This window comes from Carcharodon carcharias, chromosome 11 (assembly GCF_017639515.1).
Source record: "Carcharodon carcharias isolate sCarCar2 chromosome 11, sCarCar2.pri, whole genome shotgun sequence".
Taxonomy (NCBI): Eukaryota; Metazoa; Chordata; class Chondrichthyes; order Lamniformes; family Lamnidae; genus Carcharodon; species Carcharodon carcharias.
In genome coordinates, this window is record NC_054477.1 from 31590342 (window position 1) to 31608573 (window position 18232).

Below are 18232 nucleotides of genomic sequence, written 5' to 3' on the forward strand. Positions count from 1 at the left end.
AACAACATCATAAACAGAGAGTGATAATTCATCTAATTTACTAAGTGTAGGATCTTGTTGTGAACAAATTAGCTGCCACATTTAATTGGATATGAACAGCTTCAAGATAACTTCAGCAGCACAAGAGAATCTCATGGCACCCGGTTTACAATCATTTAAGTATGGCTTTGTGCAGTTATGTGTAAGCACTTTCCCTGTTTAATTCTACGACACAAAGGGGAGCAGGACAATGGACTGTTCCATGGAGGCTTGGGACCGGCAAGAGTGAGTCAGTGGTGAGGGGGTTTTCGGAGTGGGGTCAGGGGCGTGGAGGAATTAATTATTAGGATAGGCCTGGTGTCCTGGGGGTGGTGGGAAAGTCAGTCAAGGTATGAAAATGAGGGGCCCAAAGGGCAGTGTCAGTGCTGACCACATGTACGTCCATCTCAGGATGTTGGCTGGCAGAGTCATTAGAGGACTTTGAGCTCACCTACAACATTTCATTCACCTCCACTGAACTTGCTTTCAGACAATGTCCTTTACAATGCATAGAAGGGAGGGCCAGCTGAGCTTACAAGATCAGCCATGTTCCACAGAGTGGCGAGTGCGACTCTGGACACTAACATGAACATTGAATAAAGAATGAATGCAAAAACACAACGGGCAGAATTTTACGGCCTCTCCCTGGGGTGGAATTTTCTGGTCCCGCCGAAGTCAATGGACTTTTGAACAGCTTGCCGAATCTTACAGCCCAGTGGATGAGGTTTCATGAAAAATGCGAAGGCCGCCTGAGCTTTTTGTCTGCCCGCCCCAATCTTAAGGTTCATTTAATTTAGTTAATTAGGTTTTAAATGGCCTTAAGAGTCGGCTACACGCCTGCCAAACGCAAAATCTAAACGACATGCAGTGGTGTCGGGACGCCAGCCCGATATCACCGTGCGTCATTTTACGCGTTGGAGAATTCAGCCCCAAGTGTTTTGGGACATCCAGATGCATGGTGTAATAAAATGCTATATTAGATGCGTGTTCTTGTTAAATTTTATTACACCCAAATGGTCTAAATGGGTGTTTTTGTATTGGCTGAGGTAAAGTATAAAAGCAGTGTGGAGAATGGAAAGCCCTTAGATATTCTATCCAAAGCAAAAGGCCTTGCATTTATATAGCATCTTTCATGACTACAGGATGTCCCAAAATGCTTTATTTTGAAGTGCAGTCACTGATCTAATATACGAATTGCAGTAGCTAATTTGTACACAGCAAGCCCCCACAAACAGCAATGTGATAATGACCAAATAATATGTTTTCGTGATGTTGATGATGAAGGATAAAAATTAGCCAGGACACCAGGGGTAATTCTCCTGCTCTTCTTCAAAATAGTATCACAGAATCATTTATGCCCATCTGAGAGGAGAGACAGGACGTTGCTTTCACAGCTTATCTGACAGACAGCAGCACCTCTGGCAGTGCAGCAATGCCTTATTGCTCCACTGGAATGTTAATTAACTTTTCTGCTCAAGTTTTGGAGTGGAACTGGAAACCATAAATTTGTAACTCAGAAGCAAAAGTGCTACCAACTGAGCCACCACTAACACCAAATGATCCAATACACATAAAGCTTCTGACTTCAGCAACATTACTTGCTTCTGGAATATGCTGTTATTTTCACATTGTGTGTGTTTGTATATCATTGCATGAGAAAATACAATTCTTCCTTATATCCTGAGTCACATTCATCTCATGTATAATGTGTGCTAACTCTGATGTAATGTGCAATTTTATATTATGTACAATGTCCTTTTATAAGCACTCACAAGAATAAAGTGGGTCATAATCAGATAATTCCACCTAAACCCTGTCCCAAAATGGTATGCATGCCATTAGAACCCAGGCAGGAAGTTCTAATTAGGGGCTAATTTGTGTGCTACCTACGCACATAAAGGTTGTTGTATTTGCAGAATAGGCACTTAAGAAAAGGGAAAACAGTTAAATAGGCTCAATACAACCAGTTGCCTCAGACTGCTATAAGTGAGGATGCCTCTGCAGAAGATAATTAAATACTCTGCATGCTCAATGGAAGGGAAGTTAGAACTTTTTCTTTGAACAAACTTAATGCAATATAACCTCCCAGAAGAAATATATTAAAGTTCTAGAGGAAAGCAGTATATTACATGAAAAGGAGTTAACAGCTGTTTAATGAAGAACCCAGCTGGACCCTTTGTTGGATATGGCTTTTGTTGGAAGAAAACCATATGAATCACACTTTTTGATTCCATCATGTGGGAAAGCAACTTAGTACCTCTTCCTGATGGCACAATTAAACAGCACAGAAACAATAAATGAGTAACAGGAACTCAACCCTGTCTTAATATCCTATAACACTCCATCTTGGTTCTGCAACCCACTCCACCACTTTGATGATTGAAACTTCTAATTGTTTCTGAAACTGTTCCAGGGTTTTTGCCTCCACTGCTGTATCTGGAAGTTTATTCCACATATTGATTGCTGTATGAAGAAGTATTTCCTTATACCTGCCCTAAAATGGTCTTTAACCAAATTGAACCCCTATCCTTCAGTTCCACTATTGTTCGACATCCTATTGATTTTGTTGATTGCTATGCTGCATTGGTTCAATATGTTTAGTGTCATATCCACCAAGACTCTTAGGTTCAACTTCATCCTTAGCTATTTCAACTGTGTTTATGAAGAAGTCTTTACATGTGTGGTTGTATTAAATTACATCAGTCATTATTCATCCCACTTACATATTGTCAATTCGCTCTGTGATTTCACTTCCTATTCCACCTTACCTTCTAGTTTGATACCATCTGCAAACTTGACCATTTTGCTTTGAATCTCAAGTCATTTATGTACATTAGAAGCAGCAGCATCCCCAACAGCGAGCTTCACTTTACCCAACTACTTCCCACTACGCCAACCCTCCCACTTTTTGGCCCGTTTCTTATTCATTCACAGAGTTTACTCTAAATTTCCACAGCTTTGAGTTTAATTAATAGTTCTTCATATGGAACTTTATCAAAAGCCTTTGAGAACTCATTTCCCCAATTTTACAATCTTGTGTATCATGCTAGGCCTCCATTTGGCATCATTTTTCCATCCTGTTAGGAACTAACATGGACCACACTATGTTCTCTCATGGCTCTTAGCGCTTTGCAGATGTTTTCTATTTCTTATGTTCTAACTTGTACTAAACAACTGCTGCCAGTGCAAGGGATCCTCTAATTTGTCTAATATGTTGGGGTTATGGCATCTTTCCTATTTACATCCATAAGGCAATAAGATATAGGAGCAGCAGTACATCTGAGATTATGTCTGAACTTTTATGATCATGGGGCCTTTTATACAGAATTGGCAATAACAGAAAAACAATTTGGAAAATGAAATCAGACCAGCCCTTTCCTAATGACTGCTAAATGTTCTTTGGTGCACATGCCAAGTGAAATTGACGGCTCAATTGTCAGTGATTTTTCATGGCCCATCCAACCTTACGTTTGGTGGACGGGCCATTTGGCCAGGCGAGCTTTACATTTTGGATGAAGCCTCATCCGAGGGCAGGATGAAATCTTCATTAGAATTAAAAATAAAAATAAATATCTGAAGGCTGTTTTTATTATGAGGTCTGCTTTCAGGTGCTGGATTGTGCTGCATGGACACTCTGTGCAGCTTTTTTGGGCTTTCTTTTATTATTTGGAGGTCTGCAACACCCTGAGACATCTGTCTGCCTTCAGGGAGCTCAGTGAAAGTGCTACCCAGCACCCACGATGACGTCGGCGCACATCCTCTTCCCGCCCCCAATGGCAGTGCTAAGCCTTTCTCCGGGCGCATTTCATGTGGGCTGGCCATTAATTGACCAGCCAGCATAAGATCGCGGCTGGGGGCCGATGGCAGGTGGAAGCGCATTTCGCTTCTGCTCCCGGCCCCGTCAGTCGTGCGCGCCCAGCCGACGAGGAAAAAATTCAGGCCATAATTAAAAATGGGGAATACCACAAAGAGCTTTAATTAAATGCTAAACTGGTCCAAGCCAGTTGCTCACCAGAGAGAGAAAGTTGCTAAGATTGTTATGTTTTGGGACTGTATCTTTAATTTAGGGTAAAATGGAGGAATGAAGGGGAGATCATGGGACATACTCTGAATTCTACTAATAATAAACCTGTATGGCTTAACTGCTAAAGATTAATGAGAAACTTAGGTTGTTTTACTAGGAAGAAGGTTCTGTGCTGACAGTGGATAGACCATTAGTCTCCAAAGTTCCAAGAAGGTGTTAAGAATGTCAGATTTGTACTGTTTAACTGTCAATTTAGTTCTATGGCAGAATAGAATTGGGAATCTAAAGGACACCTAATTAGCATTTCTACATGGATACAAATCTACCTGATTCAAGTTACCATTGGGGTGGGCTTTCAGATGAGAAGGGTCTAGCAGGTGTCTTTTGTAGGATCAGGTTACAGGATTTCCAAAACATATCTCTGAAACTCTCAGACCAGTTAGAAGAGCTGCTAGAGGCAGCAAATCTCCATGGTTCATCACACAGGGATGCGGTGGGAGCTCACGATTGGATTGAAAAGACCAAATTCATCAGATAAAAACAGAAAATGCTGGAAAACTCAGCAGGCTTGGCAGCATCTGTGGACAGAGAAACAGGGTTAACGTTTCGAGTCCATATGACTCTTCTTCAGATTTAATCCTCAAATTCATGAGGATTAGAACAAGGCTGGAAGATTAGCCTAGTTTGAGTTAGATGCAGGATTTCTAGGAAAAGCCCTCACCATGAAAGACAGTTCTGGGGTTAAAAGTTACCAGGCTGCGAAAAGAAAAGAATGGAAATAAACCCATGGGAGCTAAAGATCACTTTGGACTGCTTCTGGGAGAATTGAAGGTCTACTTCAGGGACAGAGTGAAATATGACCATAGCATGGGATTTTCGGTTGTGGTAAAAATAAAAGAAGAAAATTCCATTCTGTGGTTTAAAGTATAAGTTGCCAACAAAAACGGTGATTAGTCAATGTTGCTTTTAGTTCGTCTGTTACACTAAAAGTTTTAAAACGTGAAATCTTGAGTCATCCTTTCAGCTATTCACTGGAAGCTCGAACTTTTTTAAAAAGTTATTGACCTCTCTGGAGATTGTAACACAGCTCAAACAGCGACAGCAGCAACTAGATACAAATGTAAACGTTTAATGTTGCCTCTCTATGTAAACCTCAATTAAACTGATCATTTACTCAAATGCAATGCAGGCTTCATATTTCATATTTCATTCTACATAGGATTCAAACAGTACATCAGTCTTTTAATGTGATTCACCTTAGCGCTACATTAAATAAAGCAATACACTATGTATATAGGAAAATATCTAAGACTATTGATATGTATATGTATTTATTTGTACCTACGTACAACAATATTCTGTGGCTTTACCCACTGAACCATCCAGGAGCTTCATCTTTTTTCCCATTTTATAAGTTGTCCATGTTGACTTAAGGTGAAGGTTAAGCTACTGTCATAGAAATATAGGAAAAGGAGTATTGCTACAAACCTCTTCCACCATTCAATTAGATCACAGCTAATCTCCATTTAACCCCATTTATCTGCCTCAGATGCATAACCGTTAATATCCTTACCTGACAAAAAATTATCAATCTCAATTTCAAAATTTTCAATTGACCTAGCCTCAGCAACCTTCTATAACGAGAGTTCCAGATTTCCACTACCCTTTTTGTGTGAAGAAGTGATTTCTGACATCACCTCCTGAACAGACTAGCTCTAATTTTAACATTATCCCCTCTTGTTCTACAGTCCCCCATCAAAGGAAATGTTTTCTCCCTATCTACCCTATCAAATCGTTTAATCATCTCAAACCCTGGTTTTTAGCTCTGGTATCATTCTGGTGAATCTGCACCCACCCCCTTAAAAGCCAATATACCTCGCTGAGGTGCGGTGCCCAGAATTGCCTTGCTTTTAACAGGAGCTTCTTCATAAAGTGATGAATGTTCTGTTTTATTAAACATTCACTGGGATCGCTATTCACATACCAGAGTCCTCTCTACAAGGCAGAGACATCTATGTGAATGATGAACAGTTTCCTCAGTTCTGCATGTAAGTGCTCAACCTGAAGTGATTATTAATGATGCCCCAGAAACCAAAGGTAGATATTACACATCAATCCTCTTTTTGTGTGTTTGGTTGATTTTATCAGAACTGGCCTGATGATTATAAGCCATTTAGGTGCTGTCAGTCAAAGAGGGGATGATCTAATTGGCCCACATCATGCCTGAGTGCAGAAATACAGTGATTTCTAGGAGCTTTTAAAGATATCAGCAAGCAGTGACAACTCCCCTGGAGACAGAAGGCTCATGGAGAGGGCTGCAGTTCTGCCACACTGATATGCAGGAGATAGAATGATTAATGAATATGTCATTCAGGTATCTGGTGTACTTCAGACTACTCGAGCTATATTGCTTAGTTTTACATTGAGGAGCTGAAGGATTTAAAAATTTAAAGATGAGTAGGCGGATACGGGCTAGACAGTTAAGCTCCCAGACCACAACAAATAGCCAGACTAGTGCTGCCTTACAAGGCTCATCAGTGTCAGTCTTTGGGCAGCCCAGCAAGGGAGGCACACACAGAATCCCACCATGGCCAGAGATCCACCTTTTTCTCACCAGCCAAAAATGACAAGGCTGAAATAATGAGAAGCACAGCTGCATAGTCTCCTGGCATGCATTCTGACCCACCCCCTCCTGACTAAACATGGTATGTGCAGAGTGGGCCGGCATCAGCCCAACAGTGCAGCGTGCTGGCATATCAATCATTTGCACTGAGCGCCAACTGTTCATCAAAGTAAATTGTTCTTTCCAAAGCAATTTTGTATTTACAGCTACTGACAATCTTTATCAATGACCTGGATGAAGGGACCCAATGTATGCTTGCTAAATTTGCTGATCACACAAAGAAAAGGGGGAACATAAGTTCTCAAGAGGACATTGAGAGTCTACAAAGGGATTTAGGTGGGTTAAGTAAGTAAACAAAAATTTGGCAAATGTGGCAAAATGTCCCACTTTGGCAGGAAGAATAAAAAAGCAGTATATTATTTGATAGGAAAGAGACTGCAGACCTCTACGGTACAGAGGGATCTGGGTGTCCTGGCACATGAATCACAAGAAGTTAGTATACATGTTCAGCAAGTGATTAGGAAAGCAAGTGGATTGTTGGTGTTTATTGCAAAGGGAATCAAGTTTAAAAATAGGGAAGTATTACTACAGTTGCGCAAGGCTTTAGTTAGATTACATCTGGGATAACGTACAATTTTGACCTCCTTACTTAAGAAATGATATAACTGCATTAGAAGCAGTTCAGAGAAGGTTCACTTGACTGATTCCTGGGATGGGGGAAGAGGGGGGGTTGTCTTATTAGGAAATGTTTAACAGTTTGGATCTATACTCATTGCAGTTTAGAAGAATGAGAGCAGATCTAATTGAAACATATAAGATCCTGATGGGACTCGATAGAGAGGAAGCTGAGAGGATGTTTGTCCTTGTGCTGGAGTCTGGAACTAGTGGACACAATTTTATAAGTTGGGGCCTCCCATCTAAGAACATGATGAGAATTTTTTTCTTTCAGTCAGTTATTAGTCTGTGGAACTTTCTTCCCCAGCAAGCAGTGCAGACTAGGTCATTGAATATATTCAAGGCAGAGTTAGATAGACTTTTGATCAAAAGGGGTTATGGGGGGGAGCACGCAGGAAAGTGGAATTAAGGCCACAATCAGATCAGCCGTGATCTTATCGAACGGGGCAGCACACTCAAGGGGCCGAATGACTTACTCCTACTCCTAATTCCTGTGTCCCAGTGAATCAGAAGTTTTTTGCTAATTTCAGTGAAACATACTTGAATCAAATTCTGAGTTGGATTACATCGAACCTAAAGTACATAAACAGGCCTTTCCACTCAGCTGGTCTGTGCTCTACACAAACCTGCTCTCACCATACTTCATCCTCTTAACATACCTTCTCTTCTCATGTTTCTCATGAACTTAGTAAGCTTCCCCTAAAATGCTTCAATGCTATTTGCCTCGACTATTCCATGTTGTAGCAAGTTCCACAAGTCTAACCACTCTGAGTAAAGTTTCACTTGGATTTATCATTTATCTCATATTTATGGCTGTAGTTATGTCCCCTGGTTTTAGAGTCTCTCACAAGTTGAAACAACTTCCCTATGTCTACTCTCTCAAACCTCTACATAATTTTAAAGACCTGTATTAAGGCACTTTCCAGCCTTTACTTTTCTAGAGGAAAATATCACAGCATGTTCAGTTTTCCCTTTCAGTTCTGGTATCAGAGTTGGCAAAGTGGAGCCTGTCACATAGTGGTGGATTTATTTTTACAGCTCCCAGACCAGCCATTTCCACAGTGTGGGTCGTGAGGAAGTTAAACTGGATAGAAATTCTTGCGTGAGTCAGTTTTACTATAACACAGTATCAGCTTAGGAAGCAACACACATAAAATGAGCCTGTTCAATACATTACACTAAACTCTGTTCATTAATGTTTAATGTAGCCTTTGAAAGATGACCTCTGTCTGTACAAACTATCGCCCATCTCCAACCTCTCCTTCCACTCCATATTGTTTGAAAGCATTCCCAAATCCTTGTACATAAACCCCACAATTCCATGTTTGATTCCCTTCAATCAGGTTTCTACACTGAAATGACTCTTATCAAATTCTATGTGACGTTGTCAGTGGCAAGCGATGCCTCTGCATCCTTCCCAATCTGTTCATCATATCCTCCTCCTCCAAGGTCTCTCCACCATGTTCCAGGAGTTGGAACTGCTCTTGCCTGGTTCCATTTTCACCTATTCAATTGTAGCTAGGCAGTCAGCTCTAATGTGGTGTAAACCTGTTACTGCACTGTTGCCTCTGCTGTATCCCTATCCTTCACCCCACTGTCTCCAATCTACATGCTGTCCATCAGTGACAACATCTGAAAAATATTAATGTTCCACATATACACTGACAACACTCAGCTCCATCTCATCACTGCTTCTCTTGATCCCTCCACTGGGGCAGATTCGTCACACCACTTTTCGGACATTCAGTATGGGATGAGCAGAAATTTCCTCCAACTAAATATTGGGAAGAATAAAGACACTATCTTTGGCCCCTGAAACAAACCCCCTTCTGTGGCCACCAGTTTCATTCCTCTCCTGGGCAACTGTCTGAAGCTAAGCCAGATAGTTCACAACTTTGTTTTTGACCACAAGATAAGCTTGCTACACATATCCCCTCCAACACCAAGACTGTCTATTTTCACCTCCTTAACAACGCCTGGCTCTGACCTTGCCTCAGCTCCTCTGCTGCTGAAACCCCCATGAATGCCTTGGTTGTGTCTAAACTTAATGATTATAATGTCCTCATGACTGCTCGCTCATCTGCCATCCTACATAAAATTTTGCTCATCCAAACCCTGCTGACCATATCTTAACTTGCACCAAATCCCATTCACCCCTGTACTTCTTGACCTGCACTGGCTCCTGGTCTGACAATGCATCAACTTTAAAATTCTCATGCTTATTTTCAAATCCTCCAAAGACTCACCCCTCCCTATCTCTGAAGCCTCCTCCAGCCTTACAAGTCTTTGAGATCGCTGTGCTCCTCTAATTGTGGCCTCTTGCACATCCCTGGTCATAACTGCACCACTAATGGCGGCTGTGCTTTCAACTGCCTAGCCCTAAGCTCTGGAATTCCCTCCCTAAAACTCTCCATCTCTCTTCCCTCCTTTAGGATGCCCTTTAAAATCTTTATCTTTGACAAAACTTTGGGTCATCTGTTCTAGGGTGGCTTGGTTTCAAATTTTGATTGATAATGTTCTTGTGAAGCACCTTGGGACTTGCTCCATTAAGGGTGCTATATAACTGAAAGTTGGTGCAATTGTACTATGGATGACCATGTCTCTGTTCATATCTTTCATTATTCCTGTCACCACTCCCATATTTCACTTTCCCAACCAAGCTTTCGTCATGCCCCTTAAAACTCTTAAACTGAGGAAGCGCCAGAAGCAAGGGTAAATTGGGCTTGTGTTTTTTTTAGTCTTCACTCACTTTTAAGAAACTTCCCTCCCACTTGCCTCAAGCAGGTCAGGGTGGCAGCTGAGCTGCTCACACATTCAACAAAACCCACTGTTCAAAATGCTACTCTTCTCAATCCAGCTACATATACACATACGCACACACGCACAGACACACACACACACACCCCTACCTGTATGAGCGTTCGGAGGGACTCCACGTATGACTGTTCTGCATCCAGCAGGGTCATCATCACATGTTTTCTCATATCCTGTGTGAGAGGAGAAAGGGAACAATGTGAGGAATGATATCACTAAGCAACAAAGCAGGACAGTGGCAATCCTGCTGGTTTCACTGCATTTTGCTCTTATTACCCCTCCCTTCATTCTGTAGGCATTGCTTTCTTTTCCTTTACACTTTGATATGGTTCCAGAGACACTGTTTGCATTCTAGTGCTTGGTTCAAGTGAGTGTAGGGGCAGCACAGGCAAGTTTGATTCTATACCAGTCGCATAAAAAAAGGGGTATCTCATTTAAGATGAGATGAGGAGGAACTTCTCCCAGAGGGTCGTTAATATTTGGAATTCTCTTCCCTCGAGACCAGTGGGTCATTGAAGATATTCACTGTCAAGTTAGCCATCTTTTTGAATTATGGGGGTCAGGCAAAAAGGTGAGTTAAGGCCACCATTAGATCAGCCATGACCATATTGAATGGCAAAGCAGGTTCAAGGGGCAGAATGGCCTATTCCTGCTCTTATTTCTTATGTTCTTTTCAACAGGGTTACCGAGCAGTAATCAGGAATGGGAACACCGTCTGCTGGCTCAATACAAAGGTACTGAGGTCAATCTGAGACCTCTGTTGCTGCTCATAGATTGAGATCCTCCAACTCAGACAGATTGAGGGAGATCAAACTTGGACCATGCCTTATCTCTACAGCTCAGCACCATACCAGGTAGTGAATTTGCCAACTGCACACTACTGGAAGGAAGCCCTGATCGCTCATCTTAATTCAACAGTAAATTGAAATCTCTACATGGCGAGAAACAGACAAAAATGAAAACAGAAATTGTTGGAAAAACTCAGCAGGTCTAGCAGCGTCTATGGAGAGAGAAACACAGCTAACATTTCGAGTCCGTATGACCCTTCTTCAGAGCTCTGAAGAAAGGTCATACGGACTCAAAACGTCAACTCTGTTTCACTCTCCACAGATGCTGTCAGACCTACTGAGTTTTTCCAACATTTTCTGTTTGTGTTTCAGATTTCCAGCATTCACAGTATTTTGCTTGTATCTTAAGGAAAAAACAGACGTGAAAACTAACTTTAACTATGTGCTTGGTCATAATCTATGAGCATACACAAGGATGGAAGCCTTGTTACAGCTACCTCCTGTCAAACACAAACCTGATCCCACCATAGATTTCACATGCATCATATAGGATTTCACAGGATATATGGCATATGGAGATGGTTTCCTGATCAATCCCATTACATGGAAATCCAAATGGTATAAAACAGCCAGGGATAATCTACACCATATTGCTCATCCAAGGATTGTTCAGTTAGCAGGGTTAGCTGTTTCACTTTGAACTCTAAACAATTGTTGAGTTTTCAATTGTATTTGCAGCACCTACATAAAGTGCAGTAATGCCACTACACAGATACGTACACCTGTGCTTACCAATGCAACTAGTCTTGAAGATCATTTCACAGGAATTTTACAGCCCCCACTTAAATCTAACACATTTAGCCTTAAACTCCATTAGCTTAACGGAATCCAAACATCATTCTGGCTAAAACTAGCTCCACAAGGTAGAGGATTGCAGGATTCAAGCTTCTCTTCAGTTCAGAGGTATCCAATGGTGAAGTTAAGGCTGCAGAACAACACTCATCTAGACGTTCCCTAGGGTACAGTAGCCTAATCATGATATAACTGGATTAGCAGACCAAAGCATTAGGCTCAAATCCAACTATGGCAAGTTGATCAAATGAATTCACTAAATCTGGTAATTTATGGATAAGTGCCAGAAAAATAATCAAAGAATCTGATGGATTGTCATAAAAACCCAGCTACATCATGAATGACCTTTAGAGAAAGGAAACTGCCACTTTCAGCTGATTTGATTTGTATGTGACTCTAGTCCCACACCAAGGTGGATGACTCTCCACACCCTCAGGGCAAGAAATGCAGCCTTGCCAGTGTCAGCCATATCCTAAGAATAAATAAAAATAATTCCTACAAAGGTCAGGCGACCACCAAAGCGCACCTTGAAGATATTCCAATTTTCCAAATACTTCCAAACCGTTTGCTTTTCTAGAGGCACTATGGCATTTACTTGGCTTCAGCAAGTGTTTGCTTACACAGTACAGGAATTGAGTATTGAGGATTTCATTGTTTAGAATGCTGAATATTCTCAATGCTGCCAGGCAAATTTGTCACCTATTTAAACATCTTCCTGAAAAGTTGTTTTATAAATTGAAGCAAAATACCTTTATGTTGATTTAATTAAAGATTTAGACCAATAATACAGTTTATGTTTATTGTTCCAGAATCAGGCCAATAACTTGCAAGCAGTCCCAGGTTGTGGCCAGTGTTTTACATAATCTGATATCGTAGGCCACTAGAAAGGGGTTTTAAGACTAACCTGAAACCAAGTGCTAGAAGATTCCAACATTCCCTCAGCCAGCTGGTGTTCTATACATAATATATAAAATGATTATGAATTAAATGAACTGCTAGTATTATTCCCCTGTGAGGAAGGGAATCCTCCATTTTACTGTCAGCATCAATCTACAGGAAGACAAGTAAGATACCCTGTGGATGAAAACAATCTGAGGAAGGCACCTTGTGACAAAATCCAATGGGAACCTCATGTAAAATGTCGCTGGGAAAGACATTGCTTCAGAACCAATCAACAACTTAATTCGACTACAAAGAATTAAATATTGAGCAATTCATCTTGTAGTTGACTGTAATACCAAACCAACTACCCGACATAACAGCATATCTGAACAATGATAGATCACCCAGCCAGAGTGACCCTTTCTTCCATCAGTCTCAGTTTATCTCCAGTGCAATAATCTGTTATCACGAGAAAATATGGTGAAGGTTGAGTGCCCCAGCGTGGAAATTTTGCGTATGTTGGAAAACATACTGTAAATGTTCCATACAGGGATAATTACTTTCATTAGTACTCTGCAGTGTATAATGTAAATATAATATGCTCCATATGTAGCTGAAGTTTTTTTAAAATACTCTGAGATGAGGGAATATTACTTACTGGAGATTGCAAGCTGCATTTCCTCCCACACCCCCTGGTCCAGCCCCATCCCCAACCCTTCCTCGCGATTCTATTTTCACCAGTTTCTTTCTATATGTCAAATGCACCAGGGTAAAGAAAAAAACTAATTAATGGAGTGGAATTGGACACCAGTAATAGTCCACAGATTCATTCTATAAGGATGTCATAAATCCACACCCAGTTTGGGATGAGATATCTTTCTTTTAAACACCTGTGGTCAGCAGCTCTTCAATAACTGTGCAATAATTGGGAACAAGCAGTACAATTTTTAGTTTTTAATTCATTAACTAAACAACTTACATTGGAAATGGCTGAAAAAAGGTAATCTGATTAAGCTGGGCATCATTTGGAGCGCTTTCAGTTTTGTTCCATTGAACATTGAGTATACTAAAAGGTTGATGTTATAATAAATAAGGTCTCGGCTCCAAATATTTGAATAATGATTTTAATAACTAACACAATACTCTGTTACAAAAGTAATCAACTGGCAGGACCAATTAGTTCCTCTTTAAATGAGGCCCATGGAAATCCTGATCCAAGATTACAGCATCTTGGCAAATGGGTTTTCTGTTTATCAGTATTTAACTGCTGATTGAGAAACCTAAGCCTTGTTGAATGGATTATGAATTCAGGATGTAATTGATTTGAAATCCATTTTATTAACCTTTTTCTACTGAGTGCCTTTTACAGCTTTCCAAATTATATATCAGTTTTAGTTAACAGATGTTTTATCCACATTAACTGGAACATTTCAGGCTATTATTGTAAAATGGAGCCGTCCTAATTTGAAGCCTTACTAGGAAAATGCGCAACCTACAGTATAACTGAGACAGTACAGGCTGTGGAGCCTCATGGTTCAACTGACATCTGTGCTAACATAGCAGATGCCAACAGGAATGGCTGTAGAGACGTTTGACCTCAGTGCCCCTTCCCTAGGTTGGGACAAAATCAGCAGAGCTATCGTTACCAGCTGCTTCCCACTGATAGCTACTGGAATTAAGCATGTGCAGGTGTTAAGTGAAGCCAGCATAAGATTTGGCTCTGATTTCTCTCCCAAAAAGGTCACATTTGCAGTCATTTATGAATGCCAGCCATTTAAGTGAGGTATCAGAAGAGAGTTGGTACCAGATGTGGCTCGAACAATGACAACTTATATTTATAAAGCACCTTTAAGGTAATAAACCATCCAAAGCACTTCACAGGAGCACTTTGAAACAAAACATGACACTGAGCCGCATAAGGAGATACAATGGGCAGATGATCAAAAGCTTGGTCAAAGAGGTAGGTTTTAAGGAGTGTCTTAAATGAGGAAAGTAAGGTAGAGAGGCAGAGAGGTTTAGGGAGGGTATTCCGAAGCTTGGGGTCTAGGCAACTGAAGACACTGCCACTAATGGTGGAGTGAGTGAAATTGGGGATACTCAAAAGGCCAGAATTATAGGAGCGCAGATATCTCAGAGGGTTGTGGGGCTGGAGGAGATTACAGAGATAGGGAGAGTTGAGGCCATGGAGGGATTGGAAAACAAGGATGAGAATCTTAAAATCAAGATGTTGCTTGATCAGGAGCCTATGTAGGTCAGTGAGCACAGAGAGATAGGGGGATGGGACATGGTGTGAGTTAAGACAAGGGCAGCAGAGTTTTGGATGACCTCATTTTAACGGAGGGTAGGATGTAGACAATCAGACAGGAGAGTCATGTCTAGAGGTAACAAATGCATGGATGAGGATTTCAGCAGCCGCCAAGCCGAGGAAGCAATGAAGTTGGGCTTTGTTAAGCAGCTATAAATGATGGTCTTCGTGATGGTGTGAATATATGTTCACAAGCCCACCTCAACAACAACTTAAATTAACCCACCTCTTTGAACGTAATAAAATGTCACATGGTGCTTCACAGGATTACTATAAAATTAAACATGACACTGAGCCACATGAGGAGATATTAGGTCAGATGATCTAAAGATTGGTCAAAGGTGTAGGTTTTAAAGTGTCCTAAAGGAGGAAGGCGAGGTAGGAAAGTGTAGGGAGGGAATTCCAGACTTGGGGCCTATGTAACTGAAGGCACCAATAGTGGAGCAATTATAATTGGGAATGCAGCAGAGGCTAGAATGAGAAGAGTGCAGAAATCTCGGAGGGTTATGGGGTTGGAGGGTAATACAGCAATTGGGAGGAGCAAGGCCTTGGAGGGATTTGAAAATAAGGATGAGAATTTTAAAATCTGAACGGGAGCTTAAACTTGAGCCAATGTAAGTCAGCGAGCACAACTTCATGAGGTGACAGGAGTATGGGACATGCTAGGAGAGCTTTGGATGACTTCAAGGTTAAAAGGGGTAGAATGTTGGAGACCAGCCAGGAGTGCATTGGAATGAGCAAGTCTGGAGGTAACAAAGGCATGAATGAGGATTTCAGCACCAGATGAGCTGAGAAGGGGCAAAGCCGAGCGAATTTATGGAAATAGGCGGTCTTAGTGATGGTATGAATATGTGGGGTAAAATATGGTACCAAATTCGCAAACAGTCTGATTTAGTATCAGACATTTGACAGGGAGAGGGAAGTGTCAGTAACTGGGGAATGGAGTGTGGAGAGGGTCCAAAAGCAATGGCTTCAGTGTTTCCAATATTTAATTGGAGGAAACTTCTCATTAAATTCTGGATGTCAGATAAGCAGTCTGATCATTTATACTGAGAAGTCAAGAAAGATGGTGGTGAGGCAGAACTGGGTGTCGTCAGCGTACATGTGAAAACTAATGGTGTGTTTTCCAATGAAGTTGCTGAAGGGCAGCAAGTAGATGAGCAATAGGAGGGAAGCAAGTGTAGATCTTTGGGGAACACCAGAGGGCAAAGTGTGGCAGCAGGAAGTGAATGAGATACCGTAGCTGCAAGTACATAGATAAGAATGGAACCAGGTGACAGCAGGGTGACAGTGGAGAAGGTGGTGGAGGAGGATGGTGTGGTCACCTATGTCAAAGGATGCTGACAGGTTTGTCACAGTGACACAGGGAAGGATTTTGAGGTCGGTCGGATGGGCTTGATAGGTGGGCCCGGGAGCGGAAAGCAAACAGTCCATCGCCCGCGATCGGGCCCCAACCGCCGTTTCACGCTGGCGGGTTAATTAAGGCCCGCCCAGTGCCAAACGTGGCCCCACGCTGGCCAGGAAGGGCCGAGAGGGGACAGAGGCCATTAGCGACCTGGAAGCCCGTTTAAAAACGGCTCAGGCAGCCCCTGGAAAGGCTCCAAAGGAGGGACGCATGTTCAGCATTCCCAATGGAATCGAGTGCGTCTGGACACGGCAAGTGGGAGGGCAGGTTGGGTGGGCACTCGGCCCACTGCTTTTCCAACGAGTGCCTCGCTGTCCTCCTGGAGGAGGTGGCTGCCAGGAGACACAACCTTGTCCCCAGGGAGGAGGAGACCACCATGCCACACCAAGAGGGCATTGGAGGAAGTAACAGCAGTGGTGAGCAGCTATAATGTGGTGCAGTGACAGAAGCACTTCAATGACCTGCTGCGCTCAGCAAAAGTGAGTGCCATGTTGGCATGGCTCAGTGTACAGAAGTGTTAAGGTCTGGCTGCACCCCCCCATGGACCTCAGGGGTGTTAGACTCTGAGTGCCACCTGTCAATGATGCCGGAGTTGGCCAAGGGAGTGAGCCCTGGCTGCTTGGACCGAGTGCCTTGCAGTCAAGGGCCACGACTCTATGTGCCCTCCAAGGTGTTCCTCAGGTGGGGTTGGCCTGGCTGCAATGGGGCTGCAGGTAGAAAGTGGACTGATCAATGCTCCCCTGTTGTTTCAGAAGACAAGCCATAACCAGGCAAAGAGGAAGGGTACAGGCGGAGAGCAGCCAGCTGGAGCAAGATGCCCTGGAGCTTGAGAACCCCCATGCTCCCCATGCAACTGGGTATGGAGAGGCGGGGCTGCCAGACAAATGTAAGAGCGCAGACTTTCGATGTGTGCAAACATTCTTGTGTAGTCTCTTCATTGATGTGAGCCTCAAACCTGGAGTCCCCATTGATCATTGAAACACAAGGGCAGCATGATGCAGATCTCCATTGTCTCACCAAGGTGCCTGGCATGCACAGTGACACAGTGATGATGTTAACTAATGTCATGTCCCTGGTCTATCTTTTAGATTCACCAGCAGGCGTTTGCTCTGCGGACCCCGAAGTGCCACCCCTGATGCTGGAGGACCACCGAGCTCCTGCTGCCCTGCATCACACCTGCTCTCTGAATCCGGCACCAGTACCTCGGTGGGCATTAGATCGGTGGCTAGTATCTCAGTGCACAGCAGCGAGGGCACTTCACACTTGTTTGAGGTGCAGGTGGGGGCGGAGAGTGCCCAGGCGCTGGCAATCAGAGGACTGCCGGGGATCAGGACAATGCTCAGTCGAAGGCTGATGATGAGTCTCGTGAGTCGATTATTAGGCGGCAGATGCTGGATGTCCAGCGAGATGGGCGGAAGGATCTGGCAGAGATCCATGTGGGTGTACGTGCCATGGCCTCCGTGATGGATGAGTCCATACGGAGCATCAGTGCTGGTTTGACCCTCATGGCTGAGTGCAATGCCTCCTCCATTGAGAGAGTGGCAACTCTAATGGAGAGGCAGCTCCAGGAACACAATCAAGGGTCCCTGGGGTTGCGCTCGGACCTGCAAGCCCTCACACAGGCACTAACCTCAGGTGGTCAGTGTCAGTGTGGGAGATGGATGAGGCACCCAGTATCCCAGTTAGGTGTCTGTCCATCAATGGTGGGCAGGGAGGTCTAGAGCAACCTCACGTTGGTGCATAAACTGCTTATCATCTCTGTGGGCTCCTCTCTGGGTGCTCTGGATGACAGCAGCAACCCCTCCACCCCTCTGCCAGTGACCGTCACATCTGATGAGGCTGTGAT

The 18232-nt window shown here is 42.9% G+C and overlaps 1 protein-coding gene across 1 annotated transcript in view; it reads right to left on the reverse strand.

Annotated features, from left to right (window-relative positions):
- Positions 1 to 18232, reverse strand: part of LOC121283863 (rho guanine nucleotide exchange factor 17-like) — a 502814-nt gene that overhangs the window by 207559 nt on the left and 277023 nt on the right. Inside the window, exon 2 of the mRNA XM_041198663.1 lies at positions 10250 to 10327. Within this exon, the coding sequence (XP_041054597.1) occupies positions 10250 to 10327 (78 nt within the window). The remainder of the gene's footprint in view (positions 1 to 10249; positions 10328 to 18232) is intronic.